General features: G+C 27.0%; 1 protein-coding gene across 4 annotated transcripts in view; it reads right to left on the bottom strand.

Annotated features, from left to right (window-relative positions):
- Positions 1-749: 749 nt before the first annotated feature.
- LOC135925554 (probable Na(+)/H(+) antiporter nhx-9) overlaps positions 750-25,449 on the bottom strand; it is a 39,395-nt gene continuing 14,695 nt past the window's right edge. For 3 of the 4 annotated variants that reach the window (XM_065460940.1, XM_065460944.1, XM_065460941.1), the window contains exons 6-18: positions 25,180-25,281; positions 20,156-20,373; positions 12,498-12,706; positions 11,740-11,829; positions 11,571-11,641; positions 9,037-9,193; positions 8,856-8,945; positions 8,437-8,507; positions 3,597-3,729; positions 2,268-2,418; positions 1,916-2,221; positions 1,590-1,741; positions 750-1,443 (exon numbers count right to left, since the gene is read on the bottom strand). In XM_065460940.1, coding sequence (XP_065317012.1) covers positions 1,171-1,443; positions 1,590-1,741; positions 1,916-2,221; positions 2,268-2,418; positions 3,597-3,729; positions 8,437-8,507; positions 8,856-8,945; positions 9,037-9,193; positions 11,571-11,641; positions 11,740-11,829; positions 12,498-12,706; positions 20,156-20,373; positions 25,180-25,281 — 2,023 coding nt within the window. In that variant the 3' untranslated portion in view covers positions 750-1,170. The remainder of the gene's footprint in view (positions 1,444-1,589; positions 1,742-1,915; positions 2,222-2,267; positions 2,419-3,596; positions 3,730-8,436; positions 8,508-8,855; positions 8,946-9,036; positions 9,194-11,570; positions 11,642-11,739; positions 11,830-12,497; positions 12,707-20,155; positions 20,374-25,179; positions 25,282-25,449) is intronic. The other variant, XM_065460945.1, reaches the window with a different exon arrangement.

Raw genomic sequence — 25,449 nt, 5'->3', positions numbered from 1 at the left:
ATTTTTATTATATTGAAAATTTTGCGGACGTTTTTTATTTTTCGTTTGAAATTGGAAATTTTTTTTGTCAGACCTTCCTTAAAAAATTATTGGATCCGTGCCAGATTTCTTAATATCTTTAGAAATTGTATTTATTTTGTGGTTTGAAATGGGCTCCGAACCAGAAGTGACGTGCTCTCTAAAATGTTTCCTAAAAACTCTTATTATAATTAATAAAATTAAAATAAACAAAAAGACCCAATTAATGGGGCTTTTTAAATACTATCTAATTCTTTCCCCGGGTCACCAAACGGGCTTAGAACGGCCATGATTAAATTCAATTTTAACACTATTTGACTAAAAAATTAATATAATCTTAAACACAATCCAATGCAAATGGGGGGGGGGGCAGGATGGTGCAACACCTCCAGGTCAATTTCTAATTCTTTTATGGCAAGAAGAAATTAATAATGATTTTAATAATGGCATATTTTATGTTTACTTAGAACAAAAAATTATGATATGGGCAATCCCCCCCCCCTCCACCCCACTCAAATACACCATGAAATTATAGATATTTATTGGCGATAATTGAAATTAATTTCAAAAAATAAAAATTATTGATACTTCAATTGAATGGTTCTGAAATTCATCCAGATAGTAGCAATATTATTAATTGCAAATATTGAACAATAATAAGATTATTGTAAAAAATATTTTATCTACTGGTTAAATTTAAAATTTATTACATCTATATATATCGGAATATAAAAGTATATAATTATTTAAGGTAGGAGTAAATTGTGTTTAACATTTGAACAAAGATTTATTAATGTAATTCACTTCCAATATCAAAATATAAATAAACTTTCAAGATATTTGATAAAAGCAATTACAACAAATTTTAATATATTAATATATACCATAGGCGCCGACTTCATGGAGGCAGCAGGGCTCGCGAGCCCAATAAAATATTCTACATAATAGATAATATTGTTCCATTATTAATATTTAAAACATAAAATTTTCTAAAAAATTTACAGCCCCCCATAAAAATTTTTATGTGTCGGGTGCCTCTTATATATTATGTTATTAATGTTTTTAAATGTAAGGCGTCGTATTCATTAACATCCAATTATATTAAATCTTTATTTGCAAAGGCCAATTCTATAATAATTCTGTTGAATAAACTTAGGTCACTTTATCTGATTTGGAAACCGGTTTGTCGACTTGCACTCCCGCCTTTGCAACAATCGACTTATTTGGTATGTCTTTCTTTCTTGTAGGTTCCTCCAAGTCGGAGCTAACAGGTAATCCCCTTACTAAATGCGAACTCATGGCTGACGCAAAACTCTCTTCAGATTCCGCTCCTTCAACGTTTAATAAGCTTTTAGTACCAGTCTGTGACAAAAATGAATATGGTAGTGCACTTTTCTTATCGAATTTAGGGGTCAAGGATGTCGCCTATAGAGGGTTAAGATAATCAAGCAATTTTTATTTATTTGCCATTTAATTATGCTTTAATAACAAAAAAAATTTTTGTTTTAAATTTAAAATTGACCAATTATACTTTATAAATATTTTATTTCAACCAACATTAAAATTATAACTTTCATCGGTTGTAATAGTGGTGATGCATTTATTAAGGATAAGGTCCGGTGGCGTGTGTCTGTATCTATATCATTTTCTATCAATCGCCCCTTCTCTTGATTCGTTCCAACTTCAATAACACGTGATCCAAATCCATTAGTTAACTTTTTACCTAGAAGGGTCATTTAAAATAATTTTAATACGTTCATGTTACTATAGTCATTTAAAAAAAATGAAAGCAGTATAACTATTAAGAAATACTTATAAAAAAAGTAAAAATTAAAATAAAATAAATTTTAATCTATTTCAAAGTAAAACAACAAAAGTCAAATAAAAAGTAGAAAACTAGTAATAAGTCGAGGGATATATTTTTCGATCTCCTTGATGGGTAATAATGTAGAGTTAACGTGCTGATTTCTATTCAATAGAGATCCAGGCAATGTCTCGGTTAAAGCGTTAAAACGGAATATATCGGATGAGGTAGTAGGACTATCAACGGGAAAGTCATTGTCATAATTTTTTTTAGCTCTTTTACCATTTCTTTTATTGATGGCTACCAAATCCTGGGAAGGAGAGCTGGTCATACCAAAAAAACGACTAAGTACTTCAGGTATGCCATAATATTTTGAAAATTCCTTACTTTTTACGTGTTCTATAAAAAAAATAGATAGGAAAAAGAAAATTTTAAATATAAATACCGTTGGACTTCTCAAAGAGTTTTCCTCTTTTATGTGGACTGATAAACAATGGCGAAGTTTTTAGCTTAAGAATATGTTGATTCGAAGGGGTAGCTTGAATGCTACTTAGAGATGGATTGTGGAAGAGCATGCGTCGGCTGTATTTTTTGCCCTTATATGGTGAACATAAGCAATATAACATTTATCATTTTCTAGAATAAATATGATATTAATGTTCAGGTAATGAATACCAACAGTAAAAATATACTGAACGCTGGTGCATTATTATTATCCGAAATATTTTTTGCCCATAAAATATATCTATCTATGTTTTTTGCAATCAAATAATAACGATATTAGTGTTTAAATTAACCGACAATACGCGTTTAATAATTTCGCATTGGCGAAAAATTAACCTGATCCTTGTCTTCCGCCAAAACATAAATATGAGCGAGTTTAGGTTTAAATTTAAATAACATTGGCTTTTATTTTGAATAAAAAAATTAAATTCAAATTAAGCAAATCCAAATTTTATCCTTTTTTTATTATAAAGCTGTATTTTTAGTTATCGCTATTTCCTGAGCGGTCCTGAAATACTAACTTGATTATAACTTCAAAAACAAGTATAGGTAATTATGGTAGTAAGAGTAACCAAAAAGATCATAATAAATGTAATTTTTATTTTACTTGCCAAAATAGACATTTTAAAAAAATCCCTTGAAAGGTATACATTTTCATGCCTGGGTTAAATTTTTTTAAGCCTAGACCCTGTCTTTAGAAATTATTCCAGGCCTAGCTTGATCTGGAGGGGGAATAATCTATTATCGAAATAATTTTAACTGTATTTTATGAAATTAAAGGAAATTCGAAAATAGAAAATATGAGAAGTAAATAAAGATTTAAATAATCCATTTTGTGATTTTCAACTAGTTAATTGCTTTTATTTTTAAAACTTCGGCATAACCAGGTTTTTACAATATGACCATTTTTGTATTATATTTTCATGGGAGAGTATATCTTATTTTAGATTTGTATTATATTTTATATTTAGGATATATATTATATTCAATATTCAATAAAATATAAAACCATAAGTCTTCTAAGAGGATTTTATTTTTACTTTCACAAACAAAATCCCACATAACAAATTAAGGTAAAATAGAGTATTAATAATTGGCGTATGCAAAAGCAAACAGTAAATCCAACTTACGATTAAATATATTAACCAAACCATAAAAAATAAAAGTAATTTTTTTAAGAATTTTAATTAAAAATGAGTTTATAAGTAATCATTTTCCTTCATCAATTATAATATATAATGGTTGATTTAAAAAATAAATGTTTCAAAACTTGATGACCTCGCGGGTGCAGTACATCTTCAACCAAGGAATACCATTTATTGGCTTCTTCTTTACTTGTGTAAACTGGATATTTTGATATGTTAACAACTGGCATATTTTTGTCTTGACTCTCATCAACCATACTTAATTGTTATTTTAAAGTTATATACATGAAATTAAAAATCAAAGTAAAAGTTCAAAGAACAGCATACTTTTTATTTTCATAAAATTAAAGTTACAATTAACCTTTTATATTATTACTAGCTGATAACCCGTCAAGAATGACGGGGTTGAGGGGTAATTAGTTAGTTTGTGTATATGGTGCTAATATGCTTTATATTAAAATTTAGGAAAAAAAGAGATAAAATTCTTGCAATTTAACCAGTGAGCATTAAGGGTATTAGAAATATCAAAATTTAAATATTTGATAGGAATTATATTGGGTAAAATTAAAAATAGAGATGCTTCAAAATTTTTGAATTTTAAATATGGGGTAGACATTGGTCTCAAAATTTTGTTTGCAGACAAAGCTAGGCCTGATCAAAAAACCAAGTCCCATGCAACTTTCGTAAAATTTTGCCATTTATTTCCATTGTAATTTAATAATAATGTCTTAAATTTAATTTTATATTTAGAATAAAATTTAAATTAATGATAGAAATTATATTGAATAAAATTTAAAATAGAGATGCTTGGAAATTTTTTAATTATAAATATGGAGTGGACATTGGCCTGAAATTTTTTTTTGCAACCATAGCCAAGTCTGATCAAAAAACCAAGTCCCATGTAACTTTCATAAAATTTTGCCATTTATTTTAATAACAATGTCTTAAATTTAATTTTATATTCCATTTATTTCTATTGTAATTTAATAACAATATCTTAAATTTAATTTTATATTTAGAATAAAATTTAATTGTGATAAAAATCATATTGGGTAAAATTTAAATTATGCTTGAAAATTTTTTAATTTTAAATATGGGGTAGACATTGGCCTGAAATTTTTTTTTGCAAACATAGCCAAGTCTGATCAAAAACCAAGTCCCATGTAACTTTCATAAAATTTTGCCATTTATTTCTTGTAATTTAATAACAATGTCTTAAATTTAATTTTATATTCCATTTATTTCTATTGTAATTTAATAACAATATCTTAAATTTAATTTTATATTTAAAATAAAATTTAAATTTGTGATAGAAATCATATTGGGTAAAATTTAAAATTATGCTTGAAAATTTTTTAATTTTAAATATGGACCAGACATCGGCCTGAATTTTATTTCCTAAAACCTGGCCAACCCATAATAATTTTGTAATTTTTTCCCAAGCCTGGAGATAGGTAAATCTCTGAAAACCATATTATTGGGAAAATTTTCTCAAGCCCGCCAAAGACCATAATAATTTGTTAGTTGAGAACTGAAATAAAATATATAAAAGTCATAATTCATTTAAAAATAAAATCAGAATATGAAAGTTGCATGTGGTTTTTTAATCAGGCCTAGCGATTTCTGCAAATAAAAATTTTCGGGCCAATGTCATGCCCATATTTAAAATTAAAAAATTTTCAAGCATTTCTATTTTACATTTTACCCAATATGATTTCTATACAAATCTAAATTTTATTCTAAATATAAAATTAAATTAAAGACATTTTTATTAAATTACAATAAAAATAAATGGCAAAATTTTATGAAAGTTGCATGGGACTTAGTTTTTTGATCAGGCCTGGCTATGTCTGCAAAAAAAATTTTCAGGCCAATGTATAACCCATTTAAAATTCAAAAATCTTAAAGCATCTCTATTTTAAATTTTATCCAATATGATTTCCATCACAAATTTAAATTTTAATATTTCTAATAGCTCACGGTATACATTGCAACAATTTTACCTCTTTTTCTCTTTAATTTTTATATTTATATAAAATTTATTAATAAAGTATATTTAGTATCATACACACAAACTAAATAATTACCCTTCAACCCCCTCAGCTAGTATGGTAATAAATGACAAAATTTTAAAAAACACTATATAGTCTCCTTAAATTTTAAATACATTTAGGAGGATACGAAATCGATCATGTTTTGATTATGGAGATTATATATATTAGATTATTTTAAAGAATTTTCAAAAAAGTATTCAATAATCGCTTAGGGATGATATTAAAGATCTGTAAATTACGGTATCATATTAATTCAGCTAAACTTTTATCGCGAAACACTTTTTCGCTGAACTTTTATTGTGAATGTTTATTATAGTGATTGGATTTTATAGCGAAACCTTTATTAGGAATCCACATTTGCAAATACTACACGAATCAAATATCATGAAATTTTTTCGTAGAGAAACACTTTACGGCTAACTTTATGAAGAGAATACATGAAAGCGAAATTTTTATTGCGAATCCGAAAATTTTATAGCGAAGTCATTATCGCGAAACCCAAATTGTGAAAATAATATAGCGCAAGCTATTTGGCAAATTTATTACTGCGAAGTTAATATCGCAAAAACAATAGCTTGATCTTCACTGCAACAGTGATGTCTGGAGCCAATAATTGTCTGATTAGTATTTGTTATTTATAATTCATCAATCTTTGCGTTACTAAACAAAACCGACTTATAATAAGCTATAAAAACTATAATGACACGCCTTAGACTGCATTTTAATCTGTGAATCGTGATTCAAAAATACATCTATGATATTTTATGTTTTCATATTCATTTATGCTAAATAATTTAATCATTTATGTTTCCATATTGGAATACCGGGAATCGAACTAGTATCAAATCAATTATTTTTGAAAATTTCTTCCAATATTGCCTAATTATTTAATTTTCGAAAGTGCAAATCTTATAAATATTTATAAAATGTAAATCTTATAATTATTTATATGATACATTTATTCAAACAAAAGAATAGCAAAAGGAATCAATTTTTGTGTCATCTAGCGATGAGATTCAAAGCAAGTAGGATAGTAGAGATAAAGATGAAGGTTGAATAATAGATAAACTTAGTGATAGTCAGTTATGATTTCAGGCAACCACTGAGCTTGAATTACATGGAGAAAAGGTTTATATTTATGAAATAGATAAAATCATCCATAACAAAAAACTTTATAATTGAAACACAAATGATTTATCCATAATATCCCTAATTCTCTCTTTTTCAGAAACAGAATATTTTGTAATTTTTTGATCATAACTTTGCAGTTATTTTTACGAGGTGGCCATGATCTTCAAATGTTTTGTCCAGAATTGGAGTGCTCAACTTGACATTTTAATATTTTTGAATCAGTTAAATATTGGCATAATTATTTATTCAGCTAAATTATTATTTCTATGAATAAAATAGGAATAAATAAAGAATGTGTTTATATGATATAATTTAGATTTACAGCAGTCTGTTTATTTTGCCTTTATTTAATAAATATAATCAAAATGTTGCATTTTGAACAAAAATAATTCATAAAGTTTTTAATTTGCTTCACCTGATTTTTACTTTGTCAGATATATATATATTCCTCTCAAAAAAATTTCCAGGCTATCATTTGATGGTAGTGTTATGAATTGCCCCTCAATAATTTTTTACTTATATGAATCTATAAGTTTTTATGATATTTGAATCTAAACTATAAAATAGTTCCTACAATTTTGCAAGTGGGGCACTCCAATTCTAGACCGACAATATATAATTTACATTTTAGGTTTATATAATTGAAATAAATATTTTGAAAAAAATTGCCCAAAGGGAACAATGATTTATTTGAGAAATAAAAAATTCAAATAAATGAGATTCACATTTATATATATAATAATTAAGAAACATTTATAAAAATTAACTCGGATAATTCAATGAAAAAATTCTGAGACAATATAAATTTTTTAACAAAATCATCTATGATTTTTTTTAAAACTTACAAAATCGGTAAAAATTCTGAGATAATATAAATTTTTTAACAAAATCATCTATGATTTTTTTTAAAACTTACAAAATCGGTAAAAATTCTTAAATTTCGATGTTTTAATCACAAGTAAAAAAAAAATTCTAAGCATTTTATAATGTTATTTCATAATCTTTGATAAAATTTATTTTTAAGAGTACAAAGCGTATTTTTAAATTTTATCAAAATTTATGTTAAAAGAAGGGGGGTGGGAGGTATTATTGGGGAGGTCACATTAAGCCAACTCTTGAATACTTAATAGACAATAAATGATGAAATGCCCTCGAATTAAGTACTTATATGGGTAAATTATTATTTAATTTCGCGATAATGACTTCACTTAAATATATTTGTAAAAGTTTCGCTATAATGAGTTCGCATTAAAAGTTTCGCTTAAATGTATTCGCCAAAGTGTTTGCGGTTTTAGGCTTCGCGATATATATGCGATGATGAGTTTGCGTTATTTTCGCTGTAAATGTTTATCGGAATTGTTATGCGATATGACCTTCGCCCTAAAATTCCTTCTCAATAAATGATATTCGCGATTATTAATTAACCTGATACTGTTACGTTTTAATTTTTATTTCAAAGTTCCATCGAAATTAATATTTATATATAAGTCGATGAACTTGAACATCCACTATTAATTATATCAATCGGGTATACTTTTTTATATTTATAATGGTAATTTAATTATGACAAAAATAGCTATTTCTTGGTTTTGTTTTGAGAGGATTAGTTCAATCTTGTAATGTTTCTAGATTTAATTTATATTGTTTTTGAGGGTAAAAAATGTTATTTTTATTTTGTTCTTATGTGGATTTAGTCTTAGAAATTTTCATTTTAATTTAAGTTCGATGCATGAGGCAAAATAATTGATTTTAGATCATGATCTTTTTTAAAGAAATTTACGTAGGATCCGATATTTGATTTCCTTTATGACCGATGAAATCTTCGATTTCTGCCAAGAGATATTCAAAACCCTATTTAAATAGATAAAAATATAGAATTATATATTCGTCATCGGAGTAACAAAATAAATTTTCAAAGCTTCATTATTATCATAAAAAAATAAAATTTATCCAAAAATAAATAAAATAGCAATTGTAAAAGATAATTTGATGAAATAATATGGATATAAGTTCATAACTTAATTAAATGGTGACTATCATTGAAATTTAACATTTTTTTAAAATATATGTAAAATCAAAGTATTTTTAAAAAGATGTGACACCAATGCCCACAAAAAGAGGACTAAAAGCCCTTCAATAAGATTTATGGGAAAATGACACTAAAAGTCCCCCTTAAGGAAAATCAACAAAAAGATTTACTCTTTCTAGCAATGTGTTTTTCATATTTTTGTCCTTGGTAGATTCCTTTTTGGCACGCAAAAAATCCACTAGATGACATATGGTGAGACCCTAAATATAAGAATAAAAAATTATCGTTTTAAATTATAACATATATCTATAAAGTATTTATTATTATTATTGTATAATAATTGGAAATTGCTTGTTTGAGTGCATTTATATCTCCATGGTATTGTTTTAACAATTCATTAGTTTCGTCTTTGTTCAGTTTTTTACAAATGTGTACAAGATTGTCCTCCCTCGAAGACGCTTTTTTCACTAAGTATGGTTGCAGATATTTGTATTGGAATAGCTCTATCCTGTAATTAAAACAAATAAAACATAGAATCATGATAATTTATATAAGCGGTTATATAAAAAAATTTTAATTTTATGCCAAAAAAATTTATATGAGTGATTGTTTGAAATTAAAATAAATATATTTTTTATGCTTATTAAATATTAAATAAAGAGAGCTCAAATTAGCCCCAGCAGAGTAGTCCTTTTGACTTGGGATATGGCTACTAGAATTATTGCCCCACGACGTTTCTCATTATGAAACTCTTTCCAAAAAAGTATAAAATATATTTTCTTAAAATTTGAAACTGTTGACCGTAAGTTAGAAGAATAAAATAAGCATGATTTAATTAAGTATACCTTATCTAATATTGAAGTTAGAAGTCGTCATGGGCTGGCCCAGTTCGAACAGACACTTAAAAATTTTTATCAATTTTTTTGACCCAGCCTTGCCTTAAATTATTTTTACCCGGCCCATATAATGTATTTTGTACAAGTTGTCCGGCTCAGTCCATAATAATTTTTTATAAAGTAAACCACTTATATTTGCCATGGCCCGGCCCATATTTGCTTTAACGCATGAATTACATAGTATAAGATATACACCCGGTGATTTTAGACAATCCTCTTTGTTTAAGATATGATGAGGGGGGGGGGAATGCTGAATTTTGATTAGGGTTAAATACTGTTATTATACTGTTTCTAAATAATTGGCCACATGATAATTAAAATAAATTTTATCAACATCTAAATTCTATTCATTCAAATATATAATGTTGAATTAGAAATCAATAAAATTTATGTTTAAATGCTAACTCTCACCATCATCCAAGTCCGATATGTCATTGCATTATTCGCAATAATAGATATACTAACAAATATTTTATTATTTCTTGCTTTTTAAATTAATTTTCGAGTTATTTCTATAATTTTATACATGTATTTTTACTTCAATTATTTTTCGATATACACCTTAGAAATCTGAATAGCCCGGTCCGGATATTTTTAAAAAAAAAATCGGATCGGGCTGTAGGGGCAGGCTTAAATTTTTAAATATAATATCATTCATTTTTGTGAAATAAATAAATATATTTTAAAATTTTGAAGGAAACAAGTGCCAATATTTTAACTAAATTAGTCGCTCCTCACTCATGCACTAGTTGCAACATCTTGGTTGACAGTAAATTTTCTAAGGGCAAGCACTCTTGCTTTCGAGCAATTAACTACCTAATTCACAAGACACTATTATCAGCTAACATTTCATCCACTTTAGAAAGAGTTGGACTAAATATTTCTGAGAATAAAGGACCATACGATGTCACTCTCATGCCTTGGTTGAAAGGGCAATCTTTGATACCATAAAGCTGCATAATTATCCAAACGCAACAAATATTGGCAATTAGAAAGCGTATATTTTTATTCTTAAAAATTAATAATAATCACAATAGATCCCAAAGAAAATTTATACCTTAGACCAAAAACTCGAGAGATGTAGATCTAATTTTATTTCCATCCTTGGATCTAGGCCAGACGATATTTAACTTATCATTTTTAAATTTCTCCCTTTTTTTATATTATAATTTATATTGTTTTTAAATATGTTCTTACATTCTTTTAGATATATTATTTTTTAAATATTTTATATTAGTATTCATAATAAAATAAAATTTTAACCGTAAAAAAAATAATTTAAAAAAAATTAAATTTTTCTATTATTTAATAAATTCGGGAGGGGGGGGGGGCAAATATATTTTTACCTACGGGCGGACTTTTTGGATAAATAAAAACAATTTATTTGGGATCAGGCCGGGCTGAACTAATATTTAAAAAATAATTGGGCAGGGCTGGGTTTGAAAAATTAGACCTGATGCAGATCACTAATAAACCTATCAAATATTTAAGACATAAATAATTTTCTGCATAGCAACCATAGCTTTCAATTTAACGATAAAGCTGAATAGCTAGTCTAAACTATATTAATGTCATTGGTTTTGATTTAAATTAATCATAATATATATTTTTTTTAAATATTTTTAAAATATTCAAACAAATAAAAAAGTAGAAAATAAGTTGAATTTCTTTATTATATTATAAAATATGAATAAGAAATTACAAATTATAAGTAATGTAATAAAAAATAAATCTTTACTATTTATTTTTTGAATATTCCAATCATTTATTAAAATAAGTTAATATTTTTAAAAACCGTTATTAACCGAGTTAAAAGGGTTTCAAAGAATCTAACTGTTTCATTCTTTCTTTGGAAAATTTTATTACAACTGTTTGGTTATGACAATATAACCGCTCAATACGGTTTTTTGTTCGGTTTATTGGATATGATGGTTAACATATTAAAATGTAAAATATATATAATAATGAAGAAATATATTTTATGAAAACTTTTCCCTTAAGCGATTCTTGCCTTGATTACCTAGGATATCTTCAACCCCGGCTAATAGGTGATCTATGCACTAAAATAATGTTTTTAAAAAATAATAAAATATACAATATGGAATTTTAATTATAAATTTTTGGGAAGAATAAATTGAATTTCAGTAATATTACTTACTCTGGCAAACAGTATTGTGCCCATGTTTTTATCTTTATCCTGGGCCTTTTTCACGCTTAAAAATTCTAACAATGGTCTTATTGTTAATCCCTTGTATAAATAAAATAAATAAAAAATTAATCATGTTATCACTTCACTAATATAGAGTTGGCGAAATCGGAATTAGTAAAAAGCATTTAGTATTAATAATAATGCGCAATTAGAAATCAATCCGGCCCATCCCGTATTAATTTTGTGTGCCAAATTACCATAAACTTGCACTATTCTATTATTCTATAAGTTTTATAAAAATTTATCGAGCAATATCCTGTAAAAATATTTCACAAAATCTTTTCGGCACCAAAAATATTATGCAGTTATTTGTCCCCTACCCAAAAATTTTAAGTACATATCAAGGACCTCTGACACAATTGCGTTATAGACATTTAGGGGGGTAAATTAAGGGGTATACCTTCATTTAACAACATACATAGTCAGTATCCATTTTTACAATAGATATAATTTTATATTTTAGTCATCAAGGGAATTCGTATCATTACTTTAGGGAAAATAGGGGGAGGGAGGGGGGATCAGAGGTCTGGATCTTTAATAACAATGTTTGAAAAGTTATATGAATAAATGTAATATAAATAAAATATAACCTTTATATTTAAAGATAGAAGTGTTTGAATTAAAAACGCCATCAAAAATGATAAAAGTTATATTTAAATAAACATTAATATAATAAATATTTAAAGATACTTTGCCAAATGGAATACTTGAAAGAATGAAGTGAAAATGACCACTGTCATTGTTGTGGTTACAAACATTCTTTTGTTATACTGCCCTACAACACTTTCACTTAAGAGAAGGGCTAAAGAAAATGAAATAGCGCCTCGTAATCCTCCATAGGTCAGTATAAAAATGTCGACTTTGTTCAATTTAACTAATCTGTATCTATTAATCAGGGGTATAAGAAGTAGTATACCTAGTCAATTCATTTTAAAATAAAATAACCCATTAATGAGACATATTAACAATTATTTGCATAATATTTTAACTAAATAAGTTTTATGGGATGTGAAATCTGCTGAATATATATATATACCTGACGTTTTATTTTATAAATGTAGTTATATTCTATATTCTTTTTATTACTATTTATGATGAACAATCTTATCTAATACTTAAATATTACTACATTGATAATAAAAATTGCCATGCTGTATAGGGATTTAAAATAAATTATTCCTATTGTGTCAACTCATATATTTATTATGTGGCATTACCAATATTTTCGATATACTCTAATGCCAATATATTGATATTTATATTTGAAAATAAAATAAAATAATAAATTCTTAACTAATCAGTCAATTAAAATGAGATACGAGGCAATAGTAGAGTTAGAATTTCTTAAATCAGTACAAGACAACAAAAAGAGTGTAATAAATTTGATTTAAAATTTTAGAAATCTGGATAAAATGTGTGATTTTGGCAAAAAAATAAATTTTACTACACAAAGGGCAATTTACTAATGTTGGTAATTAAGCTTTTGAGTTGTTAAAACGCCGCAAGTCGCGACCCCGACCCAAAGCTCGGGTCGTTTTATTCGACTCCGACTCAATGTTTGGGTCGTTTTTTTCGACTTCGACCCGAGTTCAAGCCGAAAAAAACGACTTCGACCCAAAATATGGGTCGTTTTTTTCGACTTCGACCCAAGTCCAAGCCGAAAAAAACGACCTCGACCCAAAATATGGGTCGTTTCTTACGACTCCGACTCAAAATTTGGGTGGTATTTTTCGACTCAAACTTGAAATTTGGGTCGTATTTTTCGACTCAAACTTGAAGTTTGGGTCATATTTTTCGACTCAAACTTGAAGTTTGGGTCGTATTTTTCGACTCAAACTTGAAGTTTAGATCGTATTTTTCGACTCCAACTCAAAGTTTGGGTCGTTTTTCTGACTCAGACTCAAACATCGGGTCGTTTTATTCAATCCGACCCAAAATATGGATCTTTTTTTTAAAGACGACTTAAAGTTAGGGTTGCTTTTTTTCACCCCTACCAATATCTAGATCATTTTTTTCGACCAAAAGTCAAATAACATTTAGTATATATTAATATTATAGGCGGGAAAGTTACTTAAAGCTTCTTTAAATTATAATGCGCTGATTAACTATTCATCATAGTTATATTTTAAAATTTTTAAGTGAAGGTGTAACATAGAAAAGTGCCATTTGTCATGATGGTTATTTTTGAACTTTTTTAAATGAAATAGATAAAAATATATATTGTAGACATGTTAAATCAAAATTTCAGTGATGATGTACCATAGATAAGTGGTAAATGTCATAATCGCTATTTTTGAACTTTTTTGAGTTTTATTAAAGCAAATTGCTAAAATTATATATTCTAAACATGTTAAATTAAAAATTCAGTGAGGATGTATCATAGATAGGTGACAATTGTCATAATCGCTATTTTTGAACTTTTTCAAATTTTTTTAAAGGAAATATCTAAAAATATATATTCTTAACATGTTAGATTAAAAATTCAGTGAGGATGTATCATAGATAGGTGACAATTGTCATAATCGCTATTTTTGAACTTTTTCAATTTTTTTTAAAGGAAATAGCTAAAAATATATATTCTAAACATGTTAAATTAAAAATTCAGAGAGGATGTTTCATAGATAGGTGACAATTGTCATAATCGCTATTTTTGAACTTTTTCAAATTTTTTTAAAGGAAATAGCTAAAAATATATATTCTAAACATGTTAAATTAAAAATTCAGTGAGGATGTATCATAGATAGGTGACAATTGTCATAATCGCTATTTTTAAACTTTTTCAAATTTTTTTAAAGGAAATATCTAAAAATATATATTCTAAACATGTTAAATTAAAAATTCAGTGAGGATGTATCATAGATAGGTGACAATTGTCATAATCGCTATTTTTGAACTTTTTCAAATTTTTTTAAAGGAAATAGCTAAAAATATATATTCTAAACATGTTAAATTAAAAATTCAGTGAGGATGTATCATAGATAGGTGACAATTGTCATAATCGCTATTTTTGAACTTTTTCAAATTTTTTAAAGGAAATAGCTAAAAATATGTATTCTAAACATGTTAAATTAAAAATTCAGTGAGGATGTATCATAGATAGATGACAATTGTCATAATCGCTATTTTTGAACTTTTTCAAATTTTTTTAAAGGAAATAGCTAAAAATATGTATTCTAAACATGTTAAATTAAAAATTCAGTGAGGATGTATCATAGATAGGTGGCAATTGTCATAATCGCTATTTTTGATTTTTCAAATTTTTTTAAAGGAAATATCTAAAAATATATATTCTAAACATGTTAAATTAAAAATTCAGTGAGGATGTAACTTAGATAGGTGACAATTGTCATAATCGCTATTTTTGAATTTTTTCAAATTTTTTTAAAGGAAATATCTAAAAATAAAAATAGCGATTATGACAATTGTCACCTAAATATGATACATCCTCACTGAATTTTTAATTTAACATGTTTAGAATATATATTTTTAGCTATTTGTATTAAAAAAATTAAAAAAAGTTCAAAAATAACGATTATGACAATTGTCACCTATCTATGATATATCCTCACTGAATTTTTAATTTAACATGTTTAGAATATATATTTTTAGATATTTCCTTTAAAAAAATTTGAAAAAGTTTAAAAATAGCGATTATGACAATTGTCACCTATCTATGATACATCCTCACTGAATTTTTAATTTAACATGTTTAGAATATATATTTTTAGCTATTTCCTTTAAAAAAATTTGAAAAAGTTCAAAAATAGCGATTATGACAATTGTCACCTATCTATGATACATCCTCACTGAATTTTTAATTTAACATGTTTAGAATATATATTTTTAGATATTTCCTTTATAAAAATTTGAAAAAGTTCAAAGATAGCGATTATGACAATTGTCACCTATCTATGATACATCCTCACTGAATTTTTAATTTAACATGTTTAGAATATATATTTTTAGCAATTTGCTTTAAAAAAACTCAAAAAAGTTCAAAAATAGCGATTATGACAATTACCACTTATCTATGGTACATCATCACTGAAATTTTGATTTAACATGTCTACAATATATATTTTTATCTATTTCATTTAAAAAAGTTCAAAAATAACCATCATGACAAATGGCACTTTTCTATGGTACATCTTCACTTAAAAATTTTAAAATATAACTATGATGAATATTATAATTTAAAGAAGCTTTAAGTAACTTTCCCGCCGATAATATTAATATATACTAAATGTTATTTGACTTTTGGTCGAAAAAAATGATCTAGATATTGGGTTAGGGGTGAAAAAAGCAACCCTAACTTTAAGTCGTCTTTAAAAAAAAAGATCCATATTTTGGGTCGGATTGAATAAAACGACCCGATGTTTGAGTCTGAGTCAGAAAAACGACCCAAACTTTGAGTTGGAGTCGAAAAATACGATCTAAACTTCAAGTTTGAGTCGAAAAATACGACCCAAATTTCAAGTTTGAGTTGAAAAATATGACCCAAACTTCAAGTTTGAGTCGAAAAATACGACCCAAATTTCAAGTTTAAGTCGAAAAATACAACCCAAATTTTGAGTCGGAGTCGTAAAAAACGACCCATATTTTGGGTCGAGGTCGTTTTTTTCGGCTTGGACTTGGGTCGGAGTCGAAAAAAACGACCCATATTTTGGGTCGAAGTCGTTTTTTTCGGCTTGAACTCGGGTCCAAGTCGTAAAAAACGACCAAAACTTTGAGTTAGAGTCGAAAAAAACGACCCAAAATTTGGGTGAGCTCTGTTCGCGCCGACTCGGCTAAGCCGATTAACAACACTACTTTTGATAAATAGTTATGTTATGGCAAAATATTTCTGATCAAAAACAGAATGCAGAATGAAAAAACTATAGTTGGACACCGATATAGGGACAGACAATCTAAGGAGGTGATGACGCTCCTGCAGGTTTTGGGAGAAAAGTAATTTATCATGCCAGTAGAAATATGTATCCTATTTCCGCTTTGAGCATATCTCACACGGAAGAATTATTTAAAGAGCAAAGGGATATATAATCTACGAGATCAAAAGGTTCAACGAAAGGAACTGCCAAGATTTTGCTAAAGGGGGTGCGTGATTTTTCAAGGTTAAAACTCGAACCCAAACCAGTATCCTTCGAGCCCTCTAGATTTTACTGAATTCGAACACAAACCCGAACCCTTTTTAAAAATTTAGGAATGTTATTCTCTCAATGATTATATTAAGAAATATAAAAATTCGTTTAATAAAATTTTAAAACACTAATGCAATATATAAAATTATTTTTTTAAATGTGTTGTATTATTCTAATTATAATTTTGATGATAAATTAATCTTACGGTGAATGCTAAATATAATTTAAAAAAAAGAAAAACTGATAAATTTATTATTTTAATTCTTGGAATCCTGAACTCGAATTTGGTTTGGGGATTTTTAATTGAACTCAAACTCAAACCCGAACCCTTTTTTTTAGAACGAGGAGGCATAATCTTGGGTTTTCCCATATATTTTATTGATGGTTTAGGCCCACATATTGTAGACCCTTGGCTATGTTAGATTTGTCATTTTTTAATATAAAAATGTTTATCTTCTAAAAAAATTTTATAGTCAATATTTTAAAAAATTATTAATTTTTACTTATTTTTCTTTCAAATTATAGTTTATAGTTATATTGTATAGTTTTGAGTATGAGGGGTTGGAGTTTATGTAGGGGTTAGGGTTAATTAAAATAATACTTAAGACATGCTAATTTCTGAAGGTAGGGAAATACCTCCTTGCCCTCTTCACTAACTAAGGGTTAACATAAGCAATATTAAGAATAAGACGGTTAGGCACGAGATGAACCATAATTTAACATTATCATAAAGTTACCACTAGCAACTCATTCTCTCTTTCTTTAAAAGAAGGATATGGAAAAGGCCGTTTTGTTAAATGATATCAAATTGCTTCTTTCGAGGGATATGTTATATATTTTTTTAGAAAATAGCAGTTACATGCAAATATATCATTTGCACAGCCAGGTTAGGATTTATTTTAAAAAATTATTTTCCCCCCTCCTCCCACCCCCGACCTGGATTTTAAAAAAAATTCCCCCGATTTATTTAAAAATCATGGGATTTGTAATCGACACTCTTGCCGACTAGGCCAAAGACGCTTTCCGAAAACCGCGATTTTTCAAATATATATTAAAAATAAATTTGGCAGGACCTATCCAAAAGAAAAATAAACATAATACAAATTTGTTAGGCACTACCTTAAGGTAATACCTATCATTAACCAATTCTGCCAGGGTATATCGATTTTTTATACGGTCAAGTTATTTAAAAATGTTTTTATATTCCGGAATTTTATAGATCGTTTTACAGCGAATATGAAATCCATATATATAACTTTTCAAATTATTTTATTTCCTCATTTGTCGTAAAATAAATGAGTTTGAATTACCACACTTTCGATTCGACTAGTCAATGGTAATTTCCCTCATTTCTTGTTCCTCTTGTAATTTAAAATATTTATATAAGTGTCAGTCATTTTGTGCTATCCCCCCGTCAAAATATGTAATTGCCTAAATTTGGGACAGAGAAAAGGAAGATATAACTATAAATTTTTCTAAGAATCGAAAAAATGGAAATGTGAAATATGATAAGTGAATAAATAGGGTATTTTAAAATAAAATTTTTAGGTCCAGCCGCCCGGGTACAATCAAAAAAATATTGTCGGCTTAGGGTTGAACTTCCAGGTCTCTGAAAAATAGTATTTATATATTAGAGATTTTGCTCAAGTTGCCCAACCAGTTAGCGATTCGGTTCATAATAATTTTTAAAAAATTTGCCCGGCATGTTAAAAATTTTCTACAGTTCCGGCTTGTTAAAATTTTACAAAAATTTCACCTGGAATGAATGAATGAATTTCTAATAAATGGTATAATTTAAGTTGTGTCCAAAATCATTTTAAAAAAATTCGAGAAGTTTTAAAACTTTCTTAAATTATAAAATTTTAAAGATATGGTATGTTAAATTTTTGAAATTTATAAAATTTTCTAGAATTATGTTTTAGACATCTTTTTATTTTCAGACGCATTTATTTATTTTGTGAATTTATTTTTAAAATTTAAAAAAATAATAAAAATAAATAAATTATATCCCTCGAAAGAAGCAATAACAAGGTGGGTTCATACATATATGTATGGACCTTAGCATAGGCAACTATAAACACTGAATTATTAATAGAATAATACAAACCGACACTTCTATTCACAAATAGAGAATATAATGCAGTGTCTACATGAAAAAATGAAGTAGGTAAAAGTCATGTGCATCCAAATATCTTTTGGAAAATGATTTCAAAAATGAAGAACAGGAAGTAAATTAAAATTTTCAAATTATAGAAATTATTTCGAGGGCCGTTCGCCAGTGTAATAATGCTTATTTAACTCCCATTTTTATTCTCTTTATTGAATTTAACAAAATCAGTATAGTTATATTAAATTTTTACAGAATTGGTAATTTTTTATTCTGAGTTTTAATCTATAATTCTATGTAGTAGATTTGTTTTATTTATTATAACAGTAAATCCATTGTGATTTTTGTTATCCATGGAAATTATTTAGTGAGATTAAATTCATAAAATACTATCTTTATTTATAAATCTATAAAACATATTGATATTATCCAAAACAGAGCATCCTGAATAAACGGAGAACCTAAGAGATTTATTTAAGCTTAAAATTTTTTTAAAATGTTGCTATTAATAACTCGATAGAAAATGTTAAATTAAACATTTATGCCTAAACACTCCCATCAGAGTTATTAAAAATTTTATCTTCATCGTACAGCCGGGCTTCAGCAATTAAACCATTAAAACTCAAGTCGTAATGGCAGAAAAATAATAAATAAAGTATAGATTGGGACAGAAATTTCTAAATATTTTTTATGCAGATTTTAATCAATGATAAAATAAAGGTAAAACCCATTTTATATTTAATTAAGAATAGATATTGAGAGATCCGACGATATAAAGCTATGGACATTGATAAATTTATTAAATAAATTCAACCCTAGTAGCCAGCAGTTTTTTTCTAATAAACCAACCTTACTATATAAAAAACCCATTCAACAATAGCTAATACAATAATTACCATAACTTTATTGACTAAATCAGAGACCTATCGATTGTTTTGAAAATTAGAAAGCACAAAGTTAATTTTTGTTTGATAGACTTTTTTATATTTTATTTCTTATGATATATACCATATAAATTTATTAAAATAATTATACTTTATAATAGATATAAATAATTTCATTTTGTTTATTATAAAATATTAAATTATAATGAGAATATTATTTAATTATAAACATTTACCTATAGCCCGGAATATCAAGCAGAAGAACAGCGTAAAAGAAGTAAAGGCAATGTTCCAAACGTGAACATCAACGACAGCAGACAAACCTAAGAACAAGAATATTATGCTCTCGCAAATACTGCTCAGAGTCTTCATAGTGTATTTCACCGTTATATTAGACTTTAAGCTTATGTTCGCTTCAACAAAGGGTCGCATTATTAAGCCACAAAATACAATTCTTTGAAAATAGAGAAATTATAATAATTTTTTTTACTAATTATTTAAAGTCGGGTTCATATTTAAGTTAATATAGCGTCCTAATTTTTCTAAGTATGAAAGAATGCTGTTAATGTGGATCTTGGAAGTAACCCTATAGTAGCAGCGCTAAATTTGTTGAATAGCAGGCAACAATGCTACTTTTTATAAAAAGTAGCTGTCAACATTTTTTTTTCGAGTAGACATGCAAAAATATTCTACTTATTTTAGCTTTTTAAAAATATTAATTAATATTTTAAATGATGAATAAATTTTTAATTTATTATTTATTTCATTAAATAAAATGCACATATTTTAAAAATTCAATTTATTCATACCTTTTATGCATTTATTTAATTAAAAATCTATATGATCATATCATATTCATAATAATCTTAAATACAGGGTTTCCGATTAAAAAAAGGAAAAGTTTCAATCATAAAAGGAAAAATTCGATCAATAAAGGAAAAGGGTCAATCATAAAAAGAATAGGTTCAATCAAAAAAGGAAAAGGTCCGATCAAAAAGGAAAAGTGTCAATCAAAAATGGAAAAGGTTCAATATAAGGGGGAGCTGATAAGTCCAAAAGACTTAGAGAAAAGTCCGATCAAAAAGGAAAAATGTCAAATAAAAAAGGAAATGGTTCAATCAAAAAAGATAAAGTGTCAAACAAAAAAAGAAAAGGTCCAATCAAAGAAATAAAAGTGTCAATCAATAAAGGAAAATTCCCAAAAGGAAAAGAAAAGTGTCAAACAAAAAAGGAAAATTCCTATTTAAAAAGGAAAATCGTTATTTTTTAAAAAATTTATAAATTCTTTTTCTTGTCAATTTTCTTAAATTTTTATTTTTCCTTCTTATTTTATTTCTAACTTTTTCCGATTTCTTTACTTTATTTTTCTTCTCATTTTTGATAATTCTTTTGTCTTTTTAAAAATAATTTATAAATTTTCCCTGTTATTTTTTTTTACTTCTCTACACCATTTTTTAACAATTCTTGTATTTTTTTCCATCATAGATAACAATATTTTGTCTTTTTATGATTTTTTCTCCTTATATTTTTATCTTTTACTATATTTCTAACCTTTTCAATCGCTAAGTCATTTTTAATCTTTATTTTTTTGATATTTTCACAATTTTTTTCTTCTCATTTTTGAAAATTCTTTTTAATTTTCAACCTAATTTTTATTACTCATTGGCAGACAATTTTTTTATTGGAAATTTTTACATACCAAAATATTTAATTAGAATTGCTGGAAAATTAAAAATAATTACAAAAAAGAATTATCAAAACTGAAAAGAAAAAAAAATTGAGAAAAGATAAAATAAAAATTAAAAATGACTTAAAGAGATTGAAAAAGTTAAAAATATATGTAAAAGATAAAAATATAAGGAGATCATAAAAAGTCAAAATATTATTATGTATGATGAAAAAAGGCTCCTAAGATCGGAGAGAAGGAAGTATGTATATTTGATAAGGCCAATGAGATTGAAGCCGATATGAAATGCAATAAACTATATGACGCATATAAGAAATTAAAGATCTTCTGCAATCTTCGAATTTTAAATGTCTCCCAAAACTTAAAGTAAATAATATTATAAATGCGACCCAAAGGAACAGATAATGTGGCTGGACTACTATTCTACTATGTTCAACTCCGAACCTCTGGTACCATCTATGAGGTGCGACCAAACTCTCTCCAATTCAAATTTTACAACATTGGAGATTAAGAAAGATATTCTAAAGTTAAGTTAAGAAATAACAAAGCTGCTGGATTAGAATCAGAGCCTAACATCTAAAAATCTATCCGAACTATATGTCAATCTTCCTACTAATAGTTTTTAATAAAATCTGGGTTTCTGGTATTACCCCAAAAGATTGGAATTAATCCTATATCTGTAATTTCCCGAAGATTCCATATCCATTTACTTTCGACGATTATAGAGCTATCGCACTGACTTCCATTGCATCAAAAGTCTTCATGGTACTTTTAAAAAACGAATACTAATATCTACAAGTCACCTACTATCCAACAATATGTGATGCGCTTCTAGACCTGGCAGGGATATCTTGTAGCCTATTTTAGATATAACCCTACAGAAAAATTTCAGATATAAACTACCTCTATTGTTCATCTTCGTAGATTTTAGGAAGGCATTTGATTGTATTAAACATGAAGTTCTCTGGAAAATCTTAACGGACAGTGGTGTGGACCTGAATATAGTAAAAATCCATAGTAACCATTAGGGCTTTCTATTGTCTACTTTTAAAGTGGAGAACGTTCAATCTCCTTCCTTTATGGTACGAAAAGGAGTTAAACAAAGGTGTGTCCTATCACCGATTTTATTCAATATAATCATGAATAAAATAATTGCAGATACGCTGGAACGTTTTTATTAAGTTTATTCTGTCATGATAACCTCAACTTGAAACACCGCATAATTTCCTAGGCTGACGATATAGAAATTATCCCTAAGAGATGGAAGAAGCCTCTTATATCCTAGATATACTCAAAGCATATAGTGGAGAAATGAGCTCATGATCAACTAGAATAAAACAGTCATTATGCCCTCTCCATGGGCAGAGATAAGTCCAATTCACACCATTGAAATGTTGGGGATTAGATTGATCAAGAAATTCAAAAACCTTGGGGTAAATTTGGATAATAAAGGTCATATAAAGAACGAGGTAGAAATGAGATTAAAGCATGCAAAATCAGTATCTTAAATTATGGATGACTAGTAAAATATCGGTTAAAAGTAGACTCATCCTTTTATATGGAAGTGATACGTGGGATGTTAACAAAACACAGATTAAAAAACTTCAGGTTTTTGTTAACAGATGTCTGAGACTTATTAATGGCTATACACATCCCAGAGTTATTTCAAATGTTAGTTTATGGAATTTATCCAAACATACTTCAGTAGCAGTGTAACTGAAAAAAAAGAGTACAGTTGTTCGCACATATTCTGTGCAGAAATCAACTTAGCCTATGAAGCCCTCAGCTGGCTCCCAATTTATAAAAACAAAAGTTACTGCAAATATAAAACGTACTGGTTTAACAAAACTCTAATGGATATTTTAAATATGAATATTAGCCTAACACAATTCTCCCTTCTAAACAATACCAAAGGCTCTAAAAATGAATTACTTGAATAAAAATTTAATTACCTTATAAACCATTAATCTCCCTTATAATAATAGCCCGTTCTTTTAATGTTTCCTTTGTATATCTAAACCTAACATTTTACACTCATCTAGATGATTATTCTATTTTATTTTGCTCAACGTAAGTCTTTGAAACCTTATTTAAAATATTATCATAATATTATGCTATTGTATTCATTTAAGCCGAGTCTATATTATCTATTTACACTTACTTCAGGTTTCTCTCAATACTAATTAAATAAAATTAATATAGCCAATATTACCCTTCCATAATCAAATCTTATTTAATCGGGCATGGGCTTTTTACCTCTCCTTTTATTTTTCATGGGCGTTTAAGTAGGGGCTTTGCCTCTTGCGTGCACAGATAACTGCGGCCTGCCCAAAAAACGTGGATGGTCCTCTTAATTATTGAATTATTTCCCATCTTTATCACAGTTAGATGGGCTTTTAATGAGAGAACCAAGCGTTGCTCTATTTTATTTATATATTATATCTCTGATATATATGACGTTTTAGGGCTAGTGCGCTTAATATCACGTATCACGTAATAAAAAGGAAAGAATTGTTTTTAAAAAAATGGTGTAGAGAAGTAAAGAAAATTAACAGGGAAAATTTATAAATTATTTTTTTAAAATAAAATTATCAAAAATGAGAAGTAAAATAAATTGAGAAAAGATAGTAAGAAAAATAAAGTAAATAAATCGCAAAAAGTTAAAAATAAAATAAGAAGGAATAATAGAAATAAATAAAAATATAAGAAAAATTTAAAAAATAGCGATTTTCCTTTTTTGAATGGGAATTTTCCTTTTTTGATCGAACCTTTTCCTTTCTTGATTGAACCTTTTCCTCTTTTGATCGGACATTTTCTTTTATGATTGAAAGTTTTCCTTTTTTGAATGGGAAACCCTGTAAGTTGTAAAATTTATATATTATGTTTAAAGCAAACTAAGAGGGGGATTTTATTTTAGAAATTAAATTCGTTTCATCATCATCAGATTCCACATTTAAAAAAGATAACCTGACAAAATGAGAATAACTCACATTATAAATTTTTAGTTGATGTTTCCGATGGTGATGATCATAAATAATAAATATATTTATTATATAACTAATTTTTTAAGATTATCAATATCAAACACCAATATTTAAGGAGCTCCTTCTTTACGCCTTTTTATAAAATATAATTTTATCCCATCCAGTTCCCCTACTGAGAGTCTAGTACAAATGTTTTTTTTGGAAAAAAGATGTTCTTTGTTAGATAAAAACTTTGACAATAAGCTAATACATAATTGACTAAGTAAAATTATATATAATTAGTTTTATATTATATTATGAAAATATTTTATTTTGTATAGAATGGATATTTATTTTAAATTTTAAAAGATTTTTTATGATTATTAAAAAAATATATAATTGGACAATATTTTATTTGTCAGCTCCTAAAAAAATATTTCATGATAATATTTTTTTTTGTTGAATGGGGGTAGTTAGCCACAGCGCGCTACATTTTTAAAGTAGAGTTAAAACAGCATTGATCATCTGAGGACAAGCGATATTTATTATTTGATAAATTTATTCACATCTTAATTGTTTTTTTAAATAATGTAAACGAAGGAAAGCCTACGCTAATATTCCTGAAAGAGTAAACATATCGGCTACGATATACGACAAGTAGGCTAACAAGAAAACGAAGAGGGGTTCTATAATTCGGATTTTGTGGGTGTATCTTTATGTTTTTTAGAGAATAAAATATTTAATATTACATTTAACTGAGACCTCTAACAGAGGCACTTCTACTACGGGGGGAGGGGGGGGGAATAGAAGGAAAAGTATGACGCAAGTTCGTCATTGAAATATAATAGGGATGAAAGAGGGTTGGAAGCATGTATTAATT

Source organism: Gordionus sp. m RMFG-2023, chromosome 2, assembly GCF_954871325.1.
Source record: "Gordionus sp. m RMFG-2023 chromosome 2, tfGorSpeb1-WG-v2, whole genome shotgun sequence".
NCBI classification, from domain to species: Eukaryota; Metazoa; Nematomorpha; class Gordioida; order Chordodea; family Parachordodidae; genus Gordionus; species Gordionus sp. m RMFG-2023.
The sequence above is the reverse complement of the archived record's forward strand: the minus strand, read 5'-3'. Positions and strand labels throughout refer to the sequence as shown.